The sequence below is a fragment of the Chionomys nivalis genome, chromosome 3, assembly GCF_950005125.1.
Source record: "Chionomys nivalis chromosome 3, mChiNiv1.1, whole genome shotgun sequence".
NCBI classification, from domain to species: domain Eukaryota; kingdom Metazoa; phylum Chordata; class Mammalia; order Rodentia; family Cricetidae; genus Chionomys; species Chionomys nivalis.
Window position 1 is genome coordinate 92547896 of NC_080088.1, and position 16655 is coordinate 92564550.

Below are 16655 nucleotides of genomic sequence, written 5' to 3' on the forward strand. Positions count from 1 at the left end.
CGTGCGCCACCATCGCCCGGCTCATCGATCTTTTTTATACAACTCAGGAACTGTCTGCCCAGGGGTGGCACCACCCACAGTGCACTCAGTGCTCCCACATCACATATATCATTAATCAAGAAAATGCCCCCCAGATTTGCCACAGGACAATCTAATGGAGGCACCCCTCAGTTGCTTGTCCCTCAATGACTAGTCCCTAATCTTAGATAACTCTAGCTTGTGTCAAACTAACAGAAAACCAAGCACACGCAGACAGTCTTCCTTCCTAGACTTTGCTTTCCTATTTGCAGCAGAACAGCCCAGCCGTCATCTCCCACCCCCACCCCCATTCCACCCTTCCATCTGCTCCTGTGGCTTCCTCCATCAAGACTGAGCTGTGACTGTTTCTCTTCATGACAGGGTGAATCGGTGAAGTACTTCCTGGATAACTTAGACCGGATTGGCCAGCTGGTGAGTAGCCCCCGTTTCCCTGCCACCCCAGTCTAGCATCCAGGGTTAGAAAACCTGATGTGGAGACCAAAGCAGACAGCGGCTCCAGCGACACCATGAACCAGGCAGCTCATAACATCTAATTCTATATACTGTTCATCTGTTATATCCTGCTCAGCTCTACACACCTGGTCTTAGGGAAGAACTCGCCCTGTGAGAATGACAAACATTGGCTAGGGCTAGGGTCAAAGGAGAATTCCTATCACATATTCTGGTAGAGAGTTCTAGCATATGCCAAGGGAAGCAGTATGGTGAGACCCTAGGTAAAGTGGTGATCATTCACAACCAGCCTCGGCAAATTGCCTGCCTGTCGGCCCACCCAAGAACATCTCCATTGTCACTGCTTCCTCACAGTCTCTCAGTTCTTGGTCTGGTGGAATGGCGTCCCTGCACTCAGCAGGCCTAGGCCGGAGGATCAAGAATTAGAGGCCAGCCTGGAAGACCCTGTCTCAATAAAACACAAAAATAACATCAGTGTACATGGCTAACAAAACTGAAAAGCACATTCATACTGCCATTGTGACCTCCAGCATCTAGGCAGTTTTAAGACTTCCCCATCACCGGGTGAATTTTCCTTGGTGATACTGTTACTTTTTAACATTTTGAGTCGAACTGACATCTTAATAAGCCCTGCTTATTGCAGGTGGGTAGTGTCACCTAAATGTCTGTTGTCTGTAGATTCTCTCCTCTGTGCTGGGTTTTCTCCCCCTTTTGATTTATTGACTAAAATTATTATTACTCACCCATATGAGTGTCTTAGTGTGGATCTCACTGGTCCATCCTCATAGTATAATAGACAGATATCATCTATTCCCTGTGACCTAGTAAGTTACTCTAGCCAGTGTTGGTCACAGCCTGTTGACTTTTTGGTGAGGCTATGACATGAGTGGACAAATGTTCTGGTCTCTGAGACCTTCAAAATGCAGAATCAAAGGGGTTTGTCCATGGAAAGATTTTAGAATATATGTGCTCTGAAAGCTAGAAAACTAAACAATATCTTTAGTATAGAAGTAAATGAAAGAGTTGTTTAATTTCTTCTGGTGGAAAAGACAGACAAGATTTTATACAAGGCTCAACTGAAGATTCTGGCCATTCTCCCTTAAGTCAGAGAGCCTGTATTCACTGTGAAACGAGGTGTTTAATCCCATGGCTTTGTTGTGAGCAGGATTTATAGTTCTGTTAGTGAGACTTGCTTTTGGTGTTGGGTTAAATGTTCTTGCAAAAGTCCCTGTATCTTTCTCCTGCAGCCTGTCCTTCTGCCAGCATTTTTTGCTCATCCTTTCCCGTTTTTCTTCCTTCTCAAATGTTTCCCTTCCTCATGCTTTCTAGAACTACTTCCCCAGTAAGCAAGACATCCTGCTGGCCAGAAAGGCCACCAAGGGAATCGTTGAACATGACTTCGTTATAAAGAAAATCCCGTTTAAAATGGTGGATGTGGGTGGCCAGAGATCACAGCGCCAGAAGTGGTTCCAGTGCTTTGATGGGATCACGTCGATCCTGTTCATGGTGTCGTCGAGTGAGTATGACCAGGTCCTCATGGAGGACAGGCGCACCAACCGGCTAGTGGAGTCCATGAACATCTTTGAGACCATTGTCAACAACAAGCTCTTCTTCAACGTCTCCATCATCCTCTTCCTCAACAAGATGGACCTCCTGGTGGAAAAGGTGAAGTCAGTGAGCATTAAGAAGCACTTCCCAGATTTCAAGGGTGACCCACACCGGCTGGAGGACGTCCAACGCTACCTGGTACAGTGCTTTGACAGGAAGCGTCGGAACCGCAGCAAGCCTCTGTTCCACCACTTCACCACTGCCATAGACACCGAGAACATCCGCTTCGTGTTTCATGCTGTGAAGGACACGATCCTGCAGGAGAACCTGAAAGATATCATGCTGCAGTGAGAGACAGCCCCTCTGCCGTCCTCTCGTGGCCTCCATGGCCCTTGGTCACATGTCTCTGGTGTGTCGTCGCCTGCATGGACCTGCAGTGGGCATCTCGAATCACACCATTTAATACCTGGCTCAAGAATGCTGGACCGCCAGCCACACCAGCGAGCTCCAGGCAAGAGGACGTAGGAGTGTCAGTGATAGCTACTGAATCCGGGGACTGTGAGACTACTGAATCCATGCCGTCGCTCTGGTGTTGATCTGTAAAACCTGGTAACACAGCTTTCTCCCTCCTTGTAGAAATCATTCCTTGCTGACACAACTTAACCAAGGTTCAGGCACACACGTGCTCTCATTAATGACAGAAACACAAACCCAGCTGGCCTTATAGGCAGCTCTACCCTGTGACATGCAGGTCCTCACTGAGACACACTAACTCAGAAGCTTAGCCTCACATTAGGCCGTAGAGGGGCATGCGATGCTGCTAAGCTCAGAGTGTCCAAGCTCAGGCCACAGTGCCACCCCCCCCCCCAAAGTGAACACACTGCCTTTAAAATTGTGCCAACACCCTCAGAGTCCCCACTCTAGGCATATCAGGATGAGCCAAGGAGCCGAGCCAGGTGAGCCCACTCCCTGCTGTAGAGAACAAGGTGGGAGCTGTGAAGCTGTTAATGCCCCAGCAGCCATTCACCTTGTCTGCATGCCCAGCAGGGCACAGTGTGGAGAGGTGGCCTCTGGAGTGGCTGTGGCTAGCCTGTGTACACATAGTGGTGCTCTCTACTCCTTCCCCATCCCTCCACATCCAATGGCAAAGACACATAACCAAGTGGCCTTGTACATGGCTCCTATGCCTTACTTGACAGTTGGTGGCATGTAGCCTCCCCTGTCCTGGGTTCTGAAAGCAGGCCAGAGAGATGCTCTCAGTTCTAGAGCATCTTCATGCCTTGGCTGCTTGGTGGGCCCCAGCCACTAGCATAGCCCTTCAGGAGAAGCCCTGGGCTCTACACACCATCCCTCACCGTTGCCTTCACACAGTGCTCTCTGCTCTCAGAGTTGCTGGCAGGCCACCTTCTGTCACTCTGCACACAGAGCAAATAGGCACCTTCCGCACTCTGGTCCATGAGGATGCGGAAGGCTGGGGACATCAGCACAACCTGCTGCATCTCAGCCTGTCCTGTCCAGCTTCCTGGCAGGTATCATACTGTTTTACAATCTGTTGCATTCCAGACCTGACCCTCAGTACATTATTCTCTAGGGGTTGGGGCGGGGCTTATAACTTCCTAGCATTTGAAACAAAAGAAGATCTCTAGCCCCAGAGTGTTCTTTGGCTCACTAACACATCCAAGAGCCCTGTCTGCAGCCACACTGCTCCTGACACTTGGTCCCTATTGCATCCCAATCTTGGCTCATTTCAGCAACCAGACAAATAGGATTCTTGGAGCAGATGCTAAACCAGGAGAAGGGGGGCTGCTTCTGAAACCCCACTATTGCAGTGCTCTGTTAGGAAATAGCAGTCAGTTTCTTGCTCACTTGTTCTCACTCTCTTTGCTCAAGAATTTTATCAGCATTTGCTGAGCTTCTGGCTCTTTCCTTTGGGAAGAAAACAGCCATTCTGCCTGCTTCACCAAGTCTTCATGAGCTGAGGGGATGTGGCTAGCAACCACGTGGGGCTCCTTGGGGATCTTAGGTCTGCACACAGAAAGCATCCTTGCCAGGTGCCATGTGCCCCATGTATCTCAGTCAGGGCCGAGACCCCAAGCAGACACAAGCTGTTCCCCAGCCACTGTTGGAGGTTGCTGTGACTAAGGTGAGTGGTGGGGCTGTCAGGGAAGAGTACTGTCCCTCTGACAGCCTGACATACGTACCGGTCACTTTCAAAGCTGGAAGCATGCGAGTAGCAAGATGTGAAATTCTAACTAGCTGAGCAGGTGGATGGCCAGAGGCCCAGCAGCTTGGACCAGCTCAGCCTCTGGCCCACCGTCCTAGTGAGCTGAGCCTGGCCATGTCCTCTCTGTTAGGATGCCCCTACTCTGTGATCCGTGAAGTGGTGCAATCAGAAAAGGAGACAGTGTTTGCAGGGCGAGGCTGAAATCATTTACAAGTCTACACATAGATTGTAGTCGTTTGTCTCCCAGACATTAGGCTTTTGTATTTTTTTTTTTATTTTAATTTCACTGTTACCCTTGACTATTGTCCTTTTTATTGCAGTGTTGGAGAAGCAGAAGGTATTTGTGCCTCCTCTATTACTGCAAAAAAAAAAATGTAACAATAAACTTCCTAAAATCAGATTGCTTCCTGCCTACGTAGACTGTAGATGTTAAAGGACGGGCTAGGGTCGGGTGGGGGAGGCATTCTGAGAGGTGTTCTTAGTTAACTCTGTACAGAAATTATTTCAAAGTTCTTGACTCATTCTGTAATTTAGAGCTGTCTAGGATTTCTAGTCTTAAGATTTCCCTACTTCTTTGATAAGATAAAAATAATAGCAAAAAGAAATCTGGGGAGATGGCCCAATCAGAAAACTGTTTTCCATACAAGCATGAGACCCTGAGTTTGACCCCCAGCACCCACATGAAAAGCCATAAGTGGTGTGTGCATCTGGGGAAGCAGGGACAGAGACCCAGTAAGACACCTTGTCTCAGTAAGCATGGTGGACAGCCCCAAGGACGACCTCCACATGCACATCCACAAGCAAGCCGATGGGTTGTGACTGGCCAGCTCCGGGGCTGAACTGGTTATGGTTTGTTAGGGCTCCACTAGGGCAGCTGCCCTCTACTTCACACCTCTGGATGTTGGTCAGAAGGAGTCCTTGGTTACCGTGGCTCAAAGCAAAGCTATGCTCACTTTCTCCTTTTTCCATCTCAAAAGCACAGCCTTCCTCACTTGAAGATTCACTACTGCAAATTTCAGTTCCATGTACCTGAGCCTGGTAGCTCAGAGAGCCATCCTAAATGCTATTTTCAAATGAAAGCCCCCAAACACATGTGATTTGATGTGGTTTGTACATTAAAATGTACCCTTATCCAGATACTGTGTCATACACCTTGTAAGGTGGAGGCAGAAGAAGCAGGAGTTCAAGGCCATCTACTGCTGCTTAAACAGTCAAAGCCTGGCATGCGTGAGACCAACTCCAAAGGGGCCAGGGAGATGGCTCTTAAGAGCAACAGGACCGGAGTTCAAATCCAGAGCACCCACATAAAATGTCACCTACACCCCTAGCACTGTGGAAGACTGGGACAAGTGCTTGCTGGCCACCAGCACTGCTCCTAGCGAGACCTTGCGGTGAGTGAGAGTGGTAAGGCAGGGCACTGGCCATCCTCTGGCCTCTGCTCATGCACATGGACATGTGTACCCCACACTAAATAACAAAGGAGTGGGTGGCTCGCTTCACAGAAGCACCAAGAACCAACCAAAGTGCTGAGTGAGCTTGTGGTAATGGAGACTCCAGCCTCTGCCAGGGAGTACCATAGCAATGCCGGGAAGCATAGTGGTTTTAGGGGCTTCCTTTTCTAGCCCCAGCACTGGTGAGCAGAAAAAAAGAGGGTTGTTCCAACCGTCACCTTTTGTCACCTTTATTGTGTGACCTGCCCAAAGGAACATGGTCCCAACCATTCACAGTCTTGGCAGAGCTATTCATGGGACTGAGGGTCCCAGTCACTGGCTTTCTCCTTTTTATTCAGTCCTTGGTGTGGCAGTTAGTTTTAACTATCTACTACTCAAATCTAGACTCACTTGGGAAGTCTCAATAGAATAATAAATTGATAAATTTGACCTGTTGGCAATCTGTTTGGAGATAGGGTCTCTACTGAACCTGGATCTCGCCTGGCACCCAGCAAAACCCATTGAGCCTCCTGTCTTCCCCCTTTCCCCCACTCCACAGCGCTAGGTTCACAGGTATTCCTGACCATGCATGGCTTTTTATGTGGCTCTTGGGATTTGAACTCAGGTCTTCAGGCTTGAGTAGATAGGATCTCGTGTATACCACAGTGACCTCTAATTGCTCCTTGCTGAGTAGCTAAGAATGACCTTGAACTTCTGCTGGTCCTTTTGCCTCCATCCTGATTGCTGGGATTATAGCTGGGTACCACCAGGCCTGGTTTATGTAATCCAGCACTGACAGTGGAACCCAGAGCCTCCTGAATGCTAAGCACATACTCCACCACCTGAGCAACATCCCCAGCCCAAGAACCCAGCTTCTGAAGTCTGCTGCAAGAAATGCAAAGGATCAGTGGACAGTGGCTGGAGCCCTTCCTGGCTCAGCGTTCCCCAGCATCACCGCTCATTGCCGGCTGGAGCCCAAAATAACTCAGGTTTATTTTTGAGCTCTGCTCCTTGGGTAAGAGGCAAATGAAAACAAGCTTTAAGTCGAGAGGCTTGTTTTAAAAGGCAATTTCCAAGAAACATCTGGGGGTCACTGTGGGTTCAGCCCCACCCAGCATACCGTGTTCCCTGTGATAGTTGGCAGGTTACAGGCCCCCTGCTTCAGGCTGCAGAGGGACTGGGTCCCCAGGGGTCTATGTTTTATTAGTATTATTTTTATTATTGCATGTGTGTGCAAGTATGCCACGGCATATGTGTGGAGGTCAGAGGGCAACTTTGGGGAATCAATTCTTTCCTTCCACATTTACACAGAAGATCAAACGCAGGTTGTCAGGCTTACACTACCCACTGAGCCATCTCACTGGCCTGATTTTTGTTCTGCTTAGTGTACCTCCATCTTCCCACCCTGTGGAGGTAAGTGTGTGGAAACTCAGAAGCTTTAACAGAGCTGAGTGGGGAATGCCTGAGAGTCAGGGTGCAGGTCCCCAGCCATCTGTGCATCTCTTTATTCTACCTAATTTCTCACAGAGTTCGAAGAACACAGTGGACAAAAGCAGAGGACTCGTGCAGGGCCACCAGCCTAAATTTCACTCAGCTCTATGTTGCTGAGCCTCACATGGTTCCAGACCACTTTGGGTTCTGGAGCCATGAAATAGGAGTGGCATGGTGGGAGGCTGGCGTGGCAAGATGGTTGAAAAGTGCTTGCCACGCAAGCCTGATGACCTGAGTTCAATCCCCAGTACCTAAGGGGTGAACCTACTTCTGAAAGTTTTCTTCTGACCTCCGCGTGCATGCCACAACATGTGTGCCTTCATCTGCCTGTTCACATACGCCAAGATTTTAATAAGGGAAGTGAGCTAGCGGACACAACAATTTTCCTGCACTTAGAGGCACAGCAAGGCATACGTGGGAGGCTGAGCAGGATGACGAGGTTCACCTGAGGGGATAAAGAAATACCACCTCAACCAGCAAAGGTGCTTAGGACCTGAGTTTGATCCCTAGGAACCGAGTAACAAAGCTGGGCATGGTGGTACATGATCCCAGCTCTGGAGAGGTGGAGACAGGCAGCTGTGTAAGGGCTAACGTCAGTCAAGCCTGTGTGGCAAGTTCCAGGCTAGTGAGACACCGTCTCAAGCAAGATAAGACATTCTCAATTAATAAAAATATTTTTAAAATAGCAAGATGGGCCAGACCTAGTGGCGCAAGCCTTTAATTTCCGCACTGGGGAGAGAGGCAGGTGGATTTCTGTGAATTAGACCCCAGACTGGGGTGCTAGATGGCTCAGAGGTTAAGAGCACTGGCTGCTCTTCCAGAGGTCCTGAGTTCAATTTCCAGCAACTACATGGTGGCTCACAACCATCTGTAATGAGATCTGGCGCCCTCTTCTGCCATGCAGACAGAACACTGTATACATAATTAATAAATCTTTAAAAGAAAAAAAAAAACAAACTGGTCTACTGAGTGAGTTCCGGGAGAGCCAAGGCTGTGTAGAGAAACCCAGTATCAAAAAAGATTGACCTCTGGCCTGAACATGCGCATGCTCTTTTTCAAGACCTTTCCTGTCCTTCCCAGGAAGACTTGGGCACAGCTGCCTGTCCCTCCCAAATCCTGGCTATCTCTGCCTGTTGGATCCACAGAGTGGCTCACCGTGGCACTGCTCACAGACCTCCTGTATGTGAACACATCCCAGGAATGTTCTAGCATCCCCTTCGACCTCAGCAGGATCTAAGTTTGGACTTTTAGCTTTACCCAGCTCCCCACCTAACCCACTGCATGTCTGTGTTTTTAAGCACTTTGGAGGGTCTTCTTATCCACAAAGGTCTGTGTCCTAGGGGCAGTATTCCAGGACAACAGCCCCTCCCTGCTCATGCCCAGGCCATGAGGTGAAACTCCATCTTCCATCCCCAGCAGTTTCTGTCATGAACAGGAACAAAATGATGTCCTGCCTTCCTCTCTGATGTGAGCATGGGCTCCAGATAGAAGAGGGGACATCAGGGCAACTGAAGAGGTATCCATGGCCATGATCCAGGCTCTGCTGTTCACCCAATAAAACCAGAAAGCATAAGGAAGCACACAACACAGGGAACATGAAGGACTCACAGCATGAAGCTGAGGAGGCAGGAAGGCCACAAACAGTTGCCTTGACTACATAGAGACCAGCTTGGGCTACTGAGACCTTATCCCAAAAAGGGAAAAAAAAGAAAAAAAAAACATGAGGGGTGGCGGTAGTGATAGGAGACAGAGCCCGGCAGGAAGGGGTCAGTGGGAATGTTTCCTTAAAGGGCAGACAGTTCACTGGCCCCTTCTGCTTTGCTTCCTGGCCTCTGTAAGGTGAGCATCTATCCACACGCTCTCCCCAACTGTGATGTTCTATGTCACCACAGCTTAAAAGCCACAGAGCCAACCCATCTCAGATGTGACCTCGGGAACTGTGGACCCTAACAAACCTTCCCTCTTTTAGAGATCCAACACAGCCACTCACCTACAAGATGCACATGCTCCCCTTGACTCGCCAAGACCCCTTCGCTTCTTCCTCCCTGGACAATGGGGACAGTGAGACTGGCATTGTTAGCCAGCTAAGACATTGGAGAACAATGAAGGTCACTTCAGGAAAACTGTGTGTGTGTGTGTGTGTGTGTGTGTGTGTGTGTGTGTGTGTGTCAGAGCTTCAACAATACAAGACACCGAAACAAAGGAGAAAAACACAGCTGTGGATGAATAATTTTAACACTGTTCTTCCATCAGGAGTTTATAGAATGCAACAGGGAAAATGCCATCAAAGACAGAGGGCAAGCCCCCACCGCCACACTGGCCTAACTGGTAGCAACAGTACAGGCAGCAGCCTCAGGGTTGGAGAAAGGATCTCTGCCTTCCATGTCCAACCCTGTGAACCTACTCATAGTCACCCGATTTCTCCAGGAGCTCCACAAAGACCTGAGCCAGCCTTGAGGAGCAGAAAGCACCCCATGTGAGTGACACTAGGTTGTCAAGACACAGTGCTGAATAGATAGAGGGCTCAGACATTAAAGGTGTGCACTGTACTTGCAGAGGGCCTGAGTTCAATTCAAGCTCCCACATAGGCTCACAACTTCCTGTAATGGCATCCAGGGATTCTGGCACCCTCTTCTGGCCTCTGAGGGCAGCTGCACTCATGTGCACAGACACACAGCGACAGAAACACACATAGCTACAAAATCCATGCCCCAGGGTAGTCCAGAGCTCCAGCTATGATTAATTTGACAGGCCAATGCCCGCTCCTGTAGGGAGGAAGCAAGCATGTGACTACCTCCTGCCTCTCGACCATGGCTGCAGGCCCCATAACATGGGGACCCTGTGGTCAAGCACCCAAGGAGCATTTCCTCAGCTTCTGGGGACATTTCTTTTAATCCTAAAGATACCAGACTACCCTCAGTCACTGGGCAGGCATGGTCGGTTGGTATCTTCAGGAAAAAAATACCAGGAGCTGACTTCACTGTTTCAGATGGTCCCTCTCGCTGCATTAATTCTCCGCCCCCCAGCGGCAGTGGGAAGAACTGGCCTTGGCTAGTCTTCGAGAGCTCAGCCGCCGCCTCAGGGAAAAGAACTTATCCCCCAGGACCCTGCGCAGCCCCACATTATCCTTGGCACAGGGAAGGTGCTGCCTGGTGACAGGGAGCTGCCCTGTGAACATCTCCCACCGGCCTAGGGCGTCCACAGCTGCATCGACCTGGACCAACTCCTCTTCAGCCACTTCCCTCTCCAGGGCCCGGATGCATGCATCCAGCCACCGTCCATACTCCTCAATGGCCTCCACGGGGCCCCCGAGTTTCGGCAACTCTTCTGAGGCCACCAGAGAGCTCAGCCCATCCTCAGACCCTGGTTCAGGCCCATCGGGGAAGGCATGACTCCACGCGTCAGGGGTGACGGGCTCTGATGGGCTGGTCACAGGCTCTGTGTCGCTCTCACAGCCCACGCCTGAGTCGGCACTGAAGGGCAGTGTTTCCTCTGACACAGATGGTTCCCCAGTCTCTTGTCCAGACCACATCTCCACTGTCACTCGGGTCCAAGTCTGGAGTCTCTGTGGGTAGAGACATAAACTGAGGTTGCTGGTTAGCCAGGGAGTGCTGGGGACCACCCCAGGGCCAACAGGAGGCTGGAGCCACAAGGGCCCTTGAGCTGGGCCTATCTGAGGACTAGAGTCCAGCCCACAGCCACGCTGGACCTCTCAGCTCCCAGAATGCACCTTTCACAGGCACTCAGAAAGCTAGTGGTGAACCAACCATTGCTCAGAGATAAATTACATGAAGATTATAGTCAATCTGAACTTCGTGTGTCTGTGCAAGTGTTTGTGTGTGTGTGTGTGTGCAAGTGGGGGGTCACACACATGCGTGTGGAGGCCAGAGGTCAGCACTGAGCACCCTCTTTTGGCACCTTGTGATTTGAGACAGGCTCTCACTGTACCTAGAGCTCTCCACGGTTAGAAGGCTAGGCCGCGAGCTTCAGGGGTCCACCATCTCTGCCTCCCTGGCACTAGGGTTGCTAATGCATGCCACCACACCCAACTTTTTTGGTGAGGGAGGGAAGGTTCCAAGACAAGCTTCCTCTGTGTAGCTCTAGCTGTTCTGGAACTCAGTTTGTAGACCAGGTTGGCCTTGAACTCACAGAGATTCACCTGCCTCTGCCTCCTGAGTGCTGGCATTAAAGACATGCACCACCACACCCAAGCTAAGTCAATCTTTATAAAAATTAAAAAAGAGGGGCTGGAGAGATGGCTCAGTGGTTAAGAGCACTGACTGCTCTTCCAGAGGACCCAGGTTCAATTCCCACTACCCACATGGCAGCTCACAACTGTCTGAAAATCCAGTTCCAGGGGATCTGACACCTTCACACCAATGCACATAAAATAAAAGTTAAATAAACCATAAAAAGATTTTTAAAAATAAAAAAAATTAAAAAAGAGAAAAACCTGAGGGGAGGGAGGCTTCCCACACCAAGTAAGCTGAGCCTAGGTGCTGAATACAGCCAGTTATTACACAGACAGAAATATCTCCTCCCTGCACTGAAAACTTTACCTTGATTTTAACCAAAGGTAGACTTCAAAAAAAAAAAAAAAGCCGCCTTTGATCTTGGAACCCTGAGCCAAGTGTCCTAGTTTGCAAACAAGCCTTTTCACAGGGATAATGGGGGGGGGGGGGGGGGCGGGGGGGCTTGTAGCAATACTGCAATGCTGCATGTTGACAGCAGAGGGCAGCATCCCCACACCAGCTCAGCCAAAGGGCATCTCTGGCAGGCTGCCCTTCTGGACACCAGCTTGGTGCACTTCCTCTTTCTCCCAGGGGCTGCATTGCGTCTGGGTACAGGATCCCCAGTGTCCACCAAAGAGCAAGGAAGGGGAAAGAGAACATGGGGAAGATGTGGAGAAGATGGCTCTCATCTGGGGGACCATCTGCACTTGCCCTCCTCCACCCACTGCGGCCTGATGTCACTGACACCAGCTGTCATCTGCCAGCAAGACCTGCAGACCCCTCCCCAGGAGTGATGGTGCATCCATGTCCCCCACACACATCCAGGTTTTGCAACCTGCCCTGTCCCACTGCCTCTGGGTGACTGCCCTTGCCTACACACTCACCTTGTACCTCTCCAGGAGCCTGAAGCCCAGGAGGTGCTGCAGTTTCCGCAGGCAGATGGGACAGAGGTCCAGGGGACGCCGTACGGCCTCATCCAGGCTAAGTGCCCCTTGCAGGAGGCAGCGGAGCCAACGACAGCTCCCTAGGCCCAGGAGGTGGCACAGCTCGTGGCAGGTAACCTGAGGGGAAATGACACCACAACCTTGCTTCACAGTCTCAGCATCCTGTAACCCCCACCCAGGGACCGCTGAGCCAGCTTGACCACCCCTAGATGTCCAACACCTTGGGTGATGAAGATTCCCTGGGCAGGATGCCCATTGCCCTCGCAGCATCCTCCTTAATGGCTCTAAGAAGCACACAGCCTGAGGAGGCTTTGAAGCCAGCCAGCCCACGGACCAGCCCAGGATCCTGTAGTCCTGGCTGTGTGGCCTTGAGCACTTGGGGGGTCTTGCAACCTTGGTTTACTCACTCTGGAAAGTGAGGGACTGTTGTGGAATATTATTTTAAGATGTTTTACATTTGTCTATGCTGTGGAACATGTCTTAAGGATGCAAAGATGTGTTGTGTTCTTTTATGTTGTATTTGTTTAACTCTGTGAAGCCGTGTTACTTTGTCTGTCTAAAACACCTGATTGGCCCAGTAAAGAGCTGAACAGCTGGGCAGAGCGACAGCTTCGAAACAAGCCCGGAGTGTGAAACGGAGCGAGGGAAAGCTGCACGGTACAGCTTGCAGCTCTAGGAGCGGCAAACTGGACGGCAGAATCGACTGGATAAATGTCATGAAGAAATGATGACCACGACTGAGAGTTATGACCAAGAGAAGCATGCACGTCACAGAGAAGCTAAGATCAAGAGTCTGGTGTTAGAGCGTGAAGCTCAGAAACTCCAGCAGAAAATGCCGCTGGAGCAGTAAGAAACGAAACGGCATGGAAGCCACAGGCAGGAAGTCAGTGACTTGAAAAGTAACTCAGAAAAACTGAAAGTGGAATTAGCTGAAGCCAGGTTAAGCGAGAAGCCGCTGAAGCAGAAGCTGGACCGTCAGGAGGAAATTCTCGCTCACAAATAAATCAGAAGAGCTCGGGCTAATGACTGAGCGGCGCGTGCTCAGTAGCATGTCCTCAGAGGCATTGGCTCTTCGAACTGAGCTAACTGAAATGGAAGGGGTGAAGACAGCTCCCAAGGAAGGGGCGAACGAGATGGGCGGTGGTGGCGCACGCCTTTAATCCCAGCACTCAGGAGGCAGAGGCAGGCAGATCTCTGTGAATTCGAGACCAGCCTGGTCTACAAAGCAAGTTCCAGGGCAGTTTCCAAAGCTACACAGAGAAACCCTATCTCGAAAAAAACGTGTGTGTGTGTGTGTGTGTGTGTGTGTGTGTGTGTGTGTGTGTGTGTAAGAACTGCAGTACACACAAGAGGAACTAGAATGTTTCGATGCTTCCTTAATGCCCCAGGTAGACCGGCTTTAAGAAAAAGGAGTGAGAGAAGGAAGCGGGGTCCTCCCATAGCCTCAGAGAAAGCTCACAGAGAAACCCAAGATCTTCAGGAGCAGCTGGGCCGCACACTTCAGCTCAGCTTGGTGAAAGTCAAATATCAGTCATTGAAATAGCCAAATACATTCACCAGAGAGCAGATGGACAAAATGAAGTTCCAAGCCTCCCCGTTGCTGAGGATGAGGGGATCTCAAACCGAATCTGAGCAGCAGGAACGGCTGTTTGCCATGTTGGAACAGAACGATGAAACAATAAAACACCTTTAGGTGAAATCAGCAATCTGGAGAAATCTCAGAATTTACATAGAAGTACAGAATCTAATCCTTCCACGTCTGCCCACCCTTGTGCTCGAGAAGACAGCACCTATTACGCAGATTTACTTCAGTTAAAGCTTGATAAATAAGAAACGAAGGCCCAAAGGGCGCACTACCCATACAGAGAGTTATTGTTTGAGAGCCAGCGGGCCCTAGGTACTGGGCAGAAACAGTTCGCAAATGAAAGACGCCTGAGGCTTTCAGGAAGTGCGATATGAAACTGAGAGCTAAATTAGATGAATTAAAGCCGAAGTCGGAGAGAAAATTGAAATACCTGTACTCAAAAAGAGGCGTGAGGTACTGCCGCTGGATATATCCACGCCAGAAGAAACACTCGCTGCCAGAGCCATCGGGGAAGAAGTTTCAAAACTGCCACTTCAGGGAGAGGAGAAAGAGCCCTACCTGGCATGGTAACACTGCAGTGGGGACAGCCAGTCTCTCTCCCTGCAGGAGCCCGCATCTGGCTGTGTTACTGCGCCTGTCTAAAACACCCTATCAATACAACGCTATACAGTCAAGAGTGCAGGAAAGGGTAGGTGGGGCTGGCAGGCAGAGAGAATACATAGGAGGAGGAGCAAGATCAAGGAGAGGAGGACTCTAGGGGTCAACCATCCAGGCACCCAGCCACTGAGGAAGAAGAAAGAACAGAAAAAAGCCCAGAGGCAAAAGGTAATGATATAATTTAAGAAAAGCTGGCTAGAAATAAGCCAAGCTAAGGCTGGGCATTTATAAGAAAGAATTAGTTTCTGAGTGATTTATTTGGGAGCTAAGTGGTGGACCTCCAAAAGAGTAAAAGAATTAACAAATAAAATAACATTTTGGCACACAACATAGGGCTCAAATTTCACGGCTCTTTTTAAAGATTAAAGGCATGTGCCAGGCTGAGGTGGCACATGCCTTTAATCCCAGCACTCGAGAGGCAAAGGCAGGTGGATCTCTGTGAGTTCGAGGCCAGCCTGGTCTACAAAGTGAGTTCCAGGACAGTCAGAGAAACCCTATCTTGGAAAACAAAACAAAACACCACAGCAGGCAAGCATCAACTTCCTCCAGCTAGGAAGGCTGACTGCAGCTCCAGAAACCCAGCTCGCACTGGGCACAAGCTTAATGCTTGACTTTCAGGACCAGAGAAGCAGGAGAAGCCAGGGAGGTCCACTTTATCAGTTTAAAGGCTCAGGCGGTCAAAGGCTAAATGTAGTGCAGTGAAAGAGGCTCAGACTGAAAACTCTGAGAACAGGTCCCAGCGTGTCTTACAATCTGCGTGGGCTTAGGAAAAGAAAATGGGTATAGACAGCCATAGAATAAAAATAATAAAGTCTTTAAAGAGACAGTCAAAGAGAAAAGCCACATAAAGATGTATGCTATTGTGTGGATTTTGAATATTTGCATTGCTGATAAACACTGGCCAGCTGCTAAGAGACATGCAATTGAAAGGAACTTTTGAAATAAACCAGCCTACATATTTTAGGAATGCCTTAACTTTAAAATGAAAGTCAAAAAATGTATTTGTCAAATGGAAATAAAAAATGCTTGGAAGAGAAGTTTTGCTTTTGTTTCCATAGGAAATAAGGCACTGTGGATTCCTTCCAGGTTAATATGGCTTGATCAGGGAAGACCTCCTGAATCTTGACAGTGAAATATATCAACAAAGGTTACTACTGGTCATCCCAGGACTTGGCTAGTATCTCAGATTTTCTCATAAGCCCTTAAAGATGCCTTCCACCAGCAGACATCAGGAAACAGTTTGGTGAACACAACACCCAGATTCCCAAAAGAGGTGTGGGAGGCTTTTGGTTACTTGGTGGGTTATGGATGTTTATCATTTAGGGGAAAATAGTATATTGATACAAATTTAAAGTTATTTTTGTTACACTGTATGTATGTTTCTCCTCTTGTTTTAAGTTATTGTACCTATGCAGTGCACTTAAAACTATAAAGTTCTAGTTTTTGAAAGCTATTAAAAACTATTTGGAATGATCAAGAAACAGGTTAGTAGTTAGTTATTTATAACAATCAACTTTGTAGATATGTTAGGTGTGTTTTCTAGATCTTACAGATATATTTTAGATAAATAAATGGTCTTCAAACACTTCAAAGACATATAGAATATGACATTTAAAATGTTTTGTTAACTTAGGGCTTTTCATGACGAGACACATCTGCTCCTGGCAGCACCAATTTACTGTATTTTTTAAAATGATTTATTTATTTATGTATACAGCATTCTGTCTGCCTGTTTGCCTACAGACCAGAAAGGGAACCAGATATCATTACAGATGATTGTGAGCCACTATATTGTTGCTGGAAATCGAACTCCAGACCTCTGAAAAAACAGCCAGTGCTCCTAACCGCTCAGCCATTTCTCCAGCCCCAACAAAATTACTTTATAAAAGGATGATGGGCACTGAAGAAGCTCCAGAAGAGTTTGCTTTCACTGTGGCAAGATTAGCCATTTGGGCAAGAAACTGATTTTTGGCTTGACTGCTTGACTGTGTGCTGTGCAGACTGGACACGCACAACCCACAGGAAAGTGACTGCTGAACTTTGCCGAAAACAAGG

General features: G+C 48.9%; 2 protein-coding genes and 1 pseudogene across 4 annotated transcripts in view; 2 read left to right on the top strand and 1 right to left on the bottom strand.

Moving 5' to 3' along the window:
- Gna12 (G protein subunit alpha 12) overlaps nt 1-4665 on the top strand; it is an 83469-nt gene extending 78804 nt beyond the window's left edge. Inside the window, exons 3-4 of the mRNA XM_057764368.1 lie at nt 400-450; nt 1819-4665. Coding sequence (XP_057620351.1) covers nt 400-450; nt 1819-2388 — 621 coding nt within the window. The 3' untranslated portion in view covers nt 2389-4665. The remainder of the gene's footprint in view (nt 1-399; nt 451-1818) is intronic.
- A 4720-nt stretch (nt 4666-9385) lies between these two features.
- Nucleotides 9386-16655, bottom strand: part of Amz1 (archaelysin family metallopeptidase 1) — a 35487-nt gene continuing 28217 nt past the window's right edge. For all 3 annotated transcript variants that reach the window (XM_057764840.1, XM_057764842.1, XM_057764843.1), the window contains 2 exons: nt 12299-12475; nt 9386-10747 (listed from right to left, as the gene is read on the bottom strand). In XM_057764840.1, the coding sequence (XP_057620823.1) occupies nt 10190-10747; nt 12299-12475 (735 nt within the window). In that variant the 3' untranslated portion in view covers nt 9386-10189. The remainder of the gene's footprint in view (nt 10748-12298; nt 12476-16655) is intronic.
- On the top strand, nt 12568-14520 carry LOC130870828 (protein Spindly-like; annotated as a pseudogene).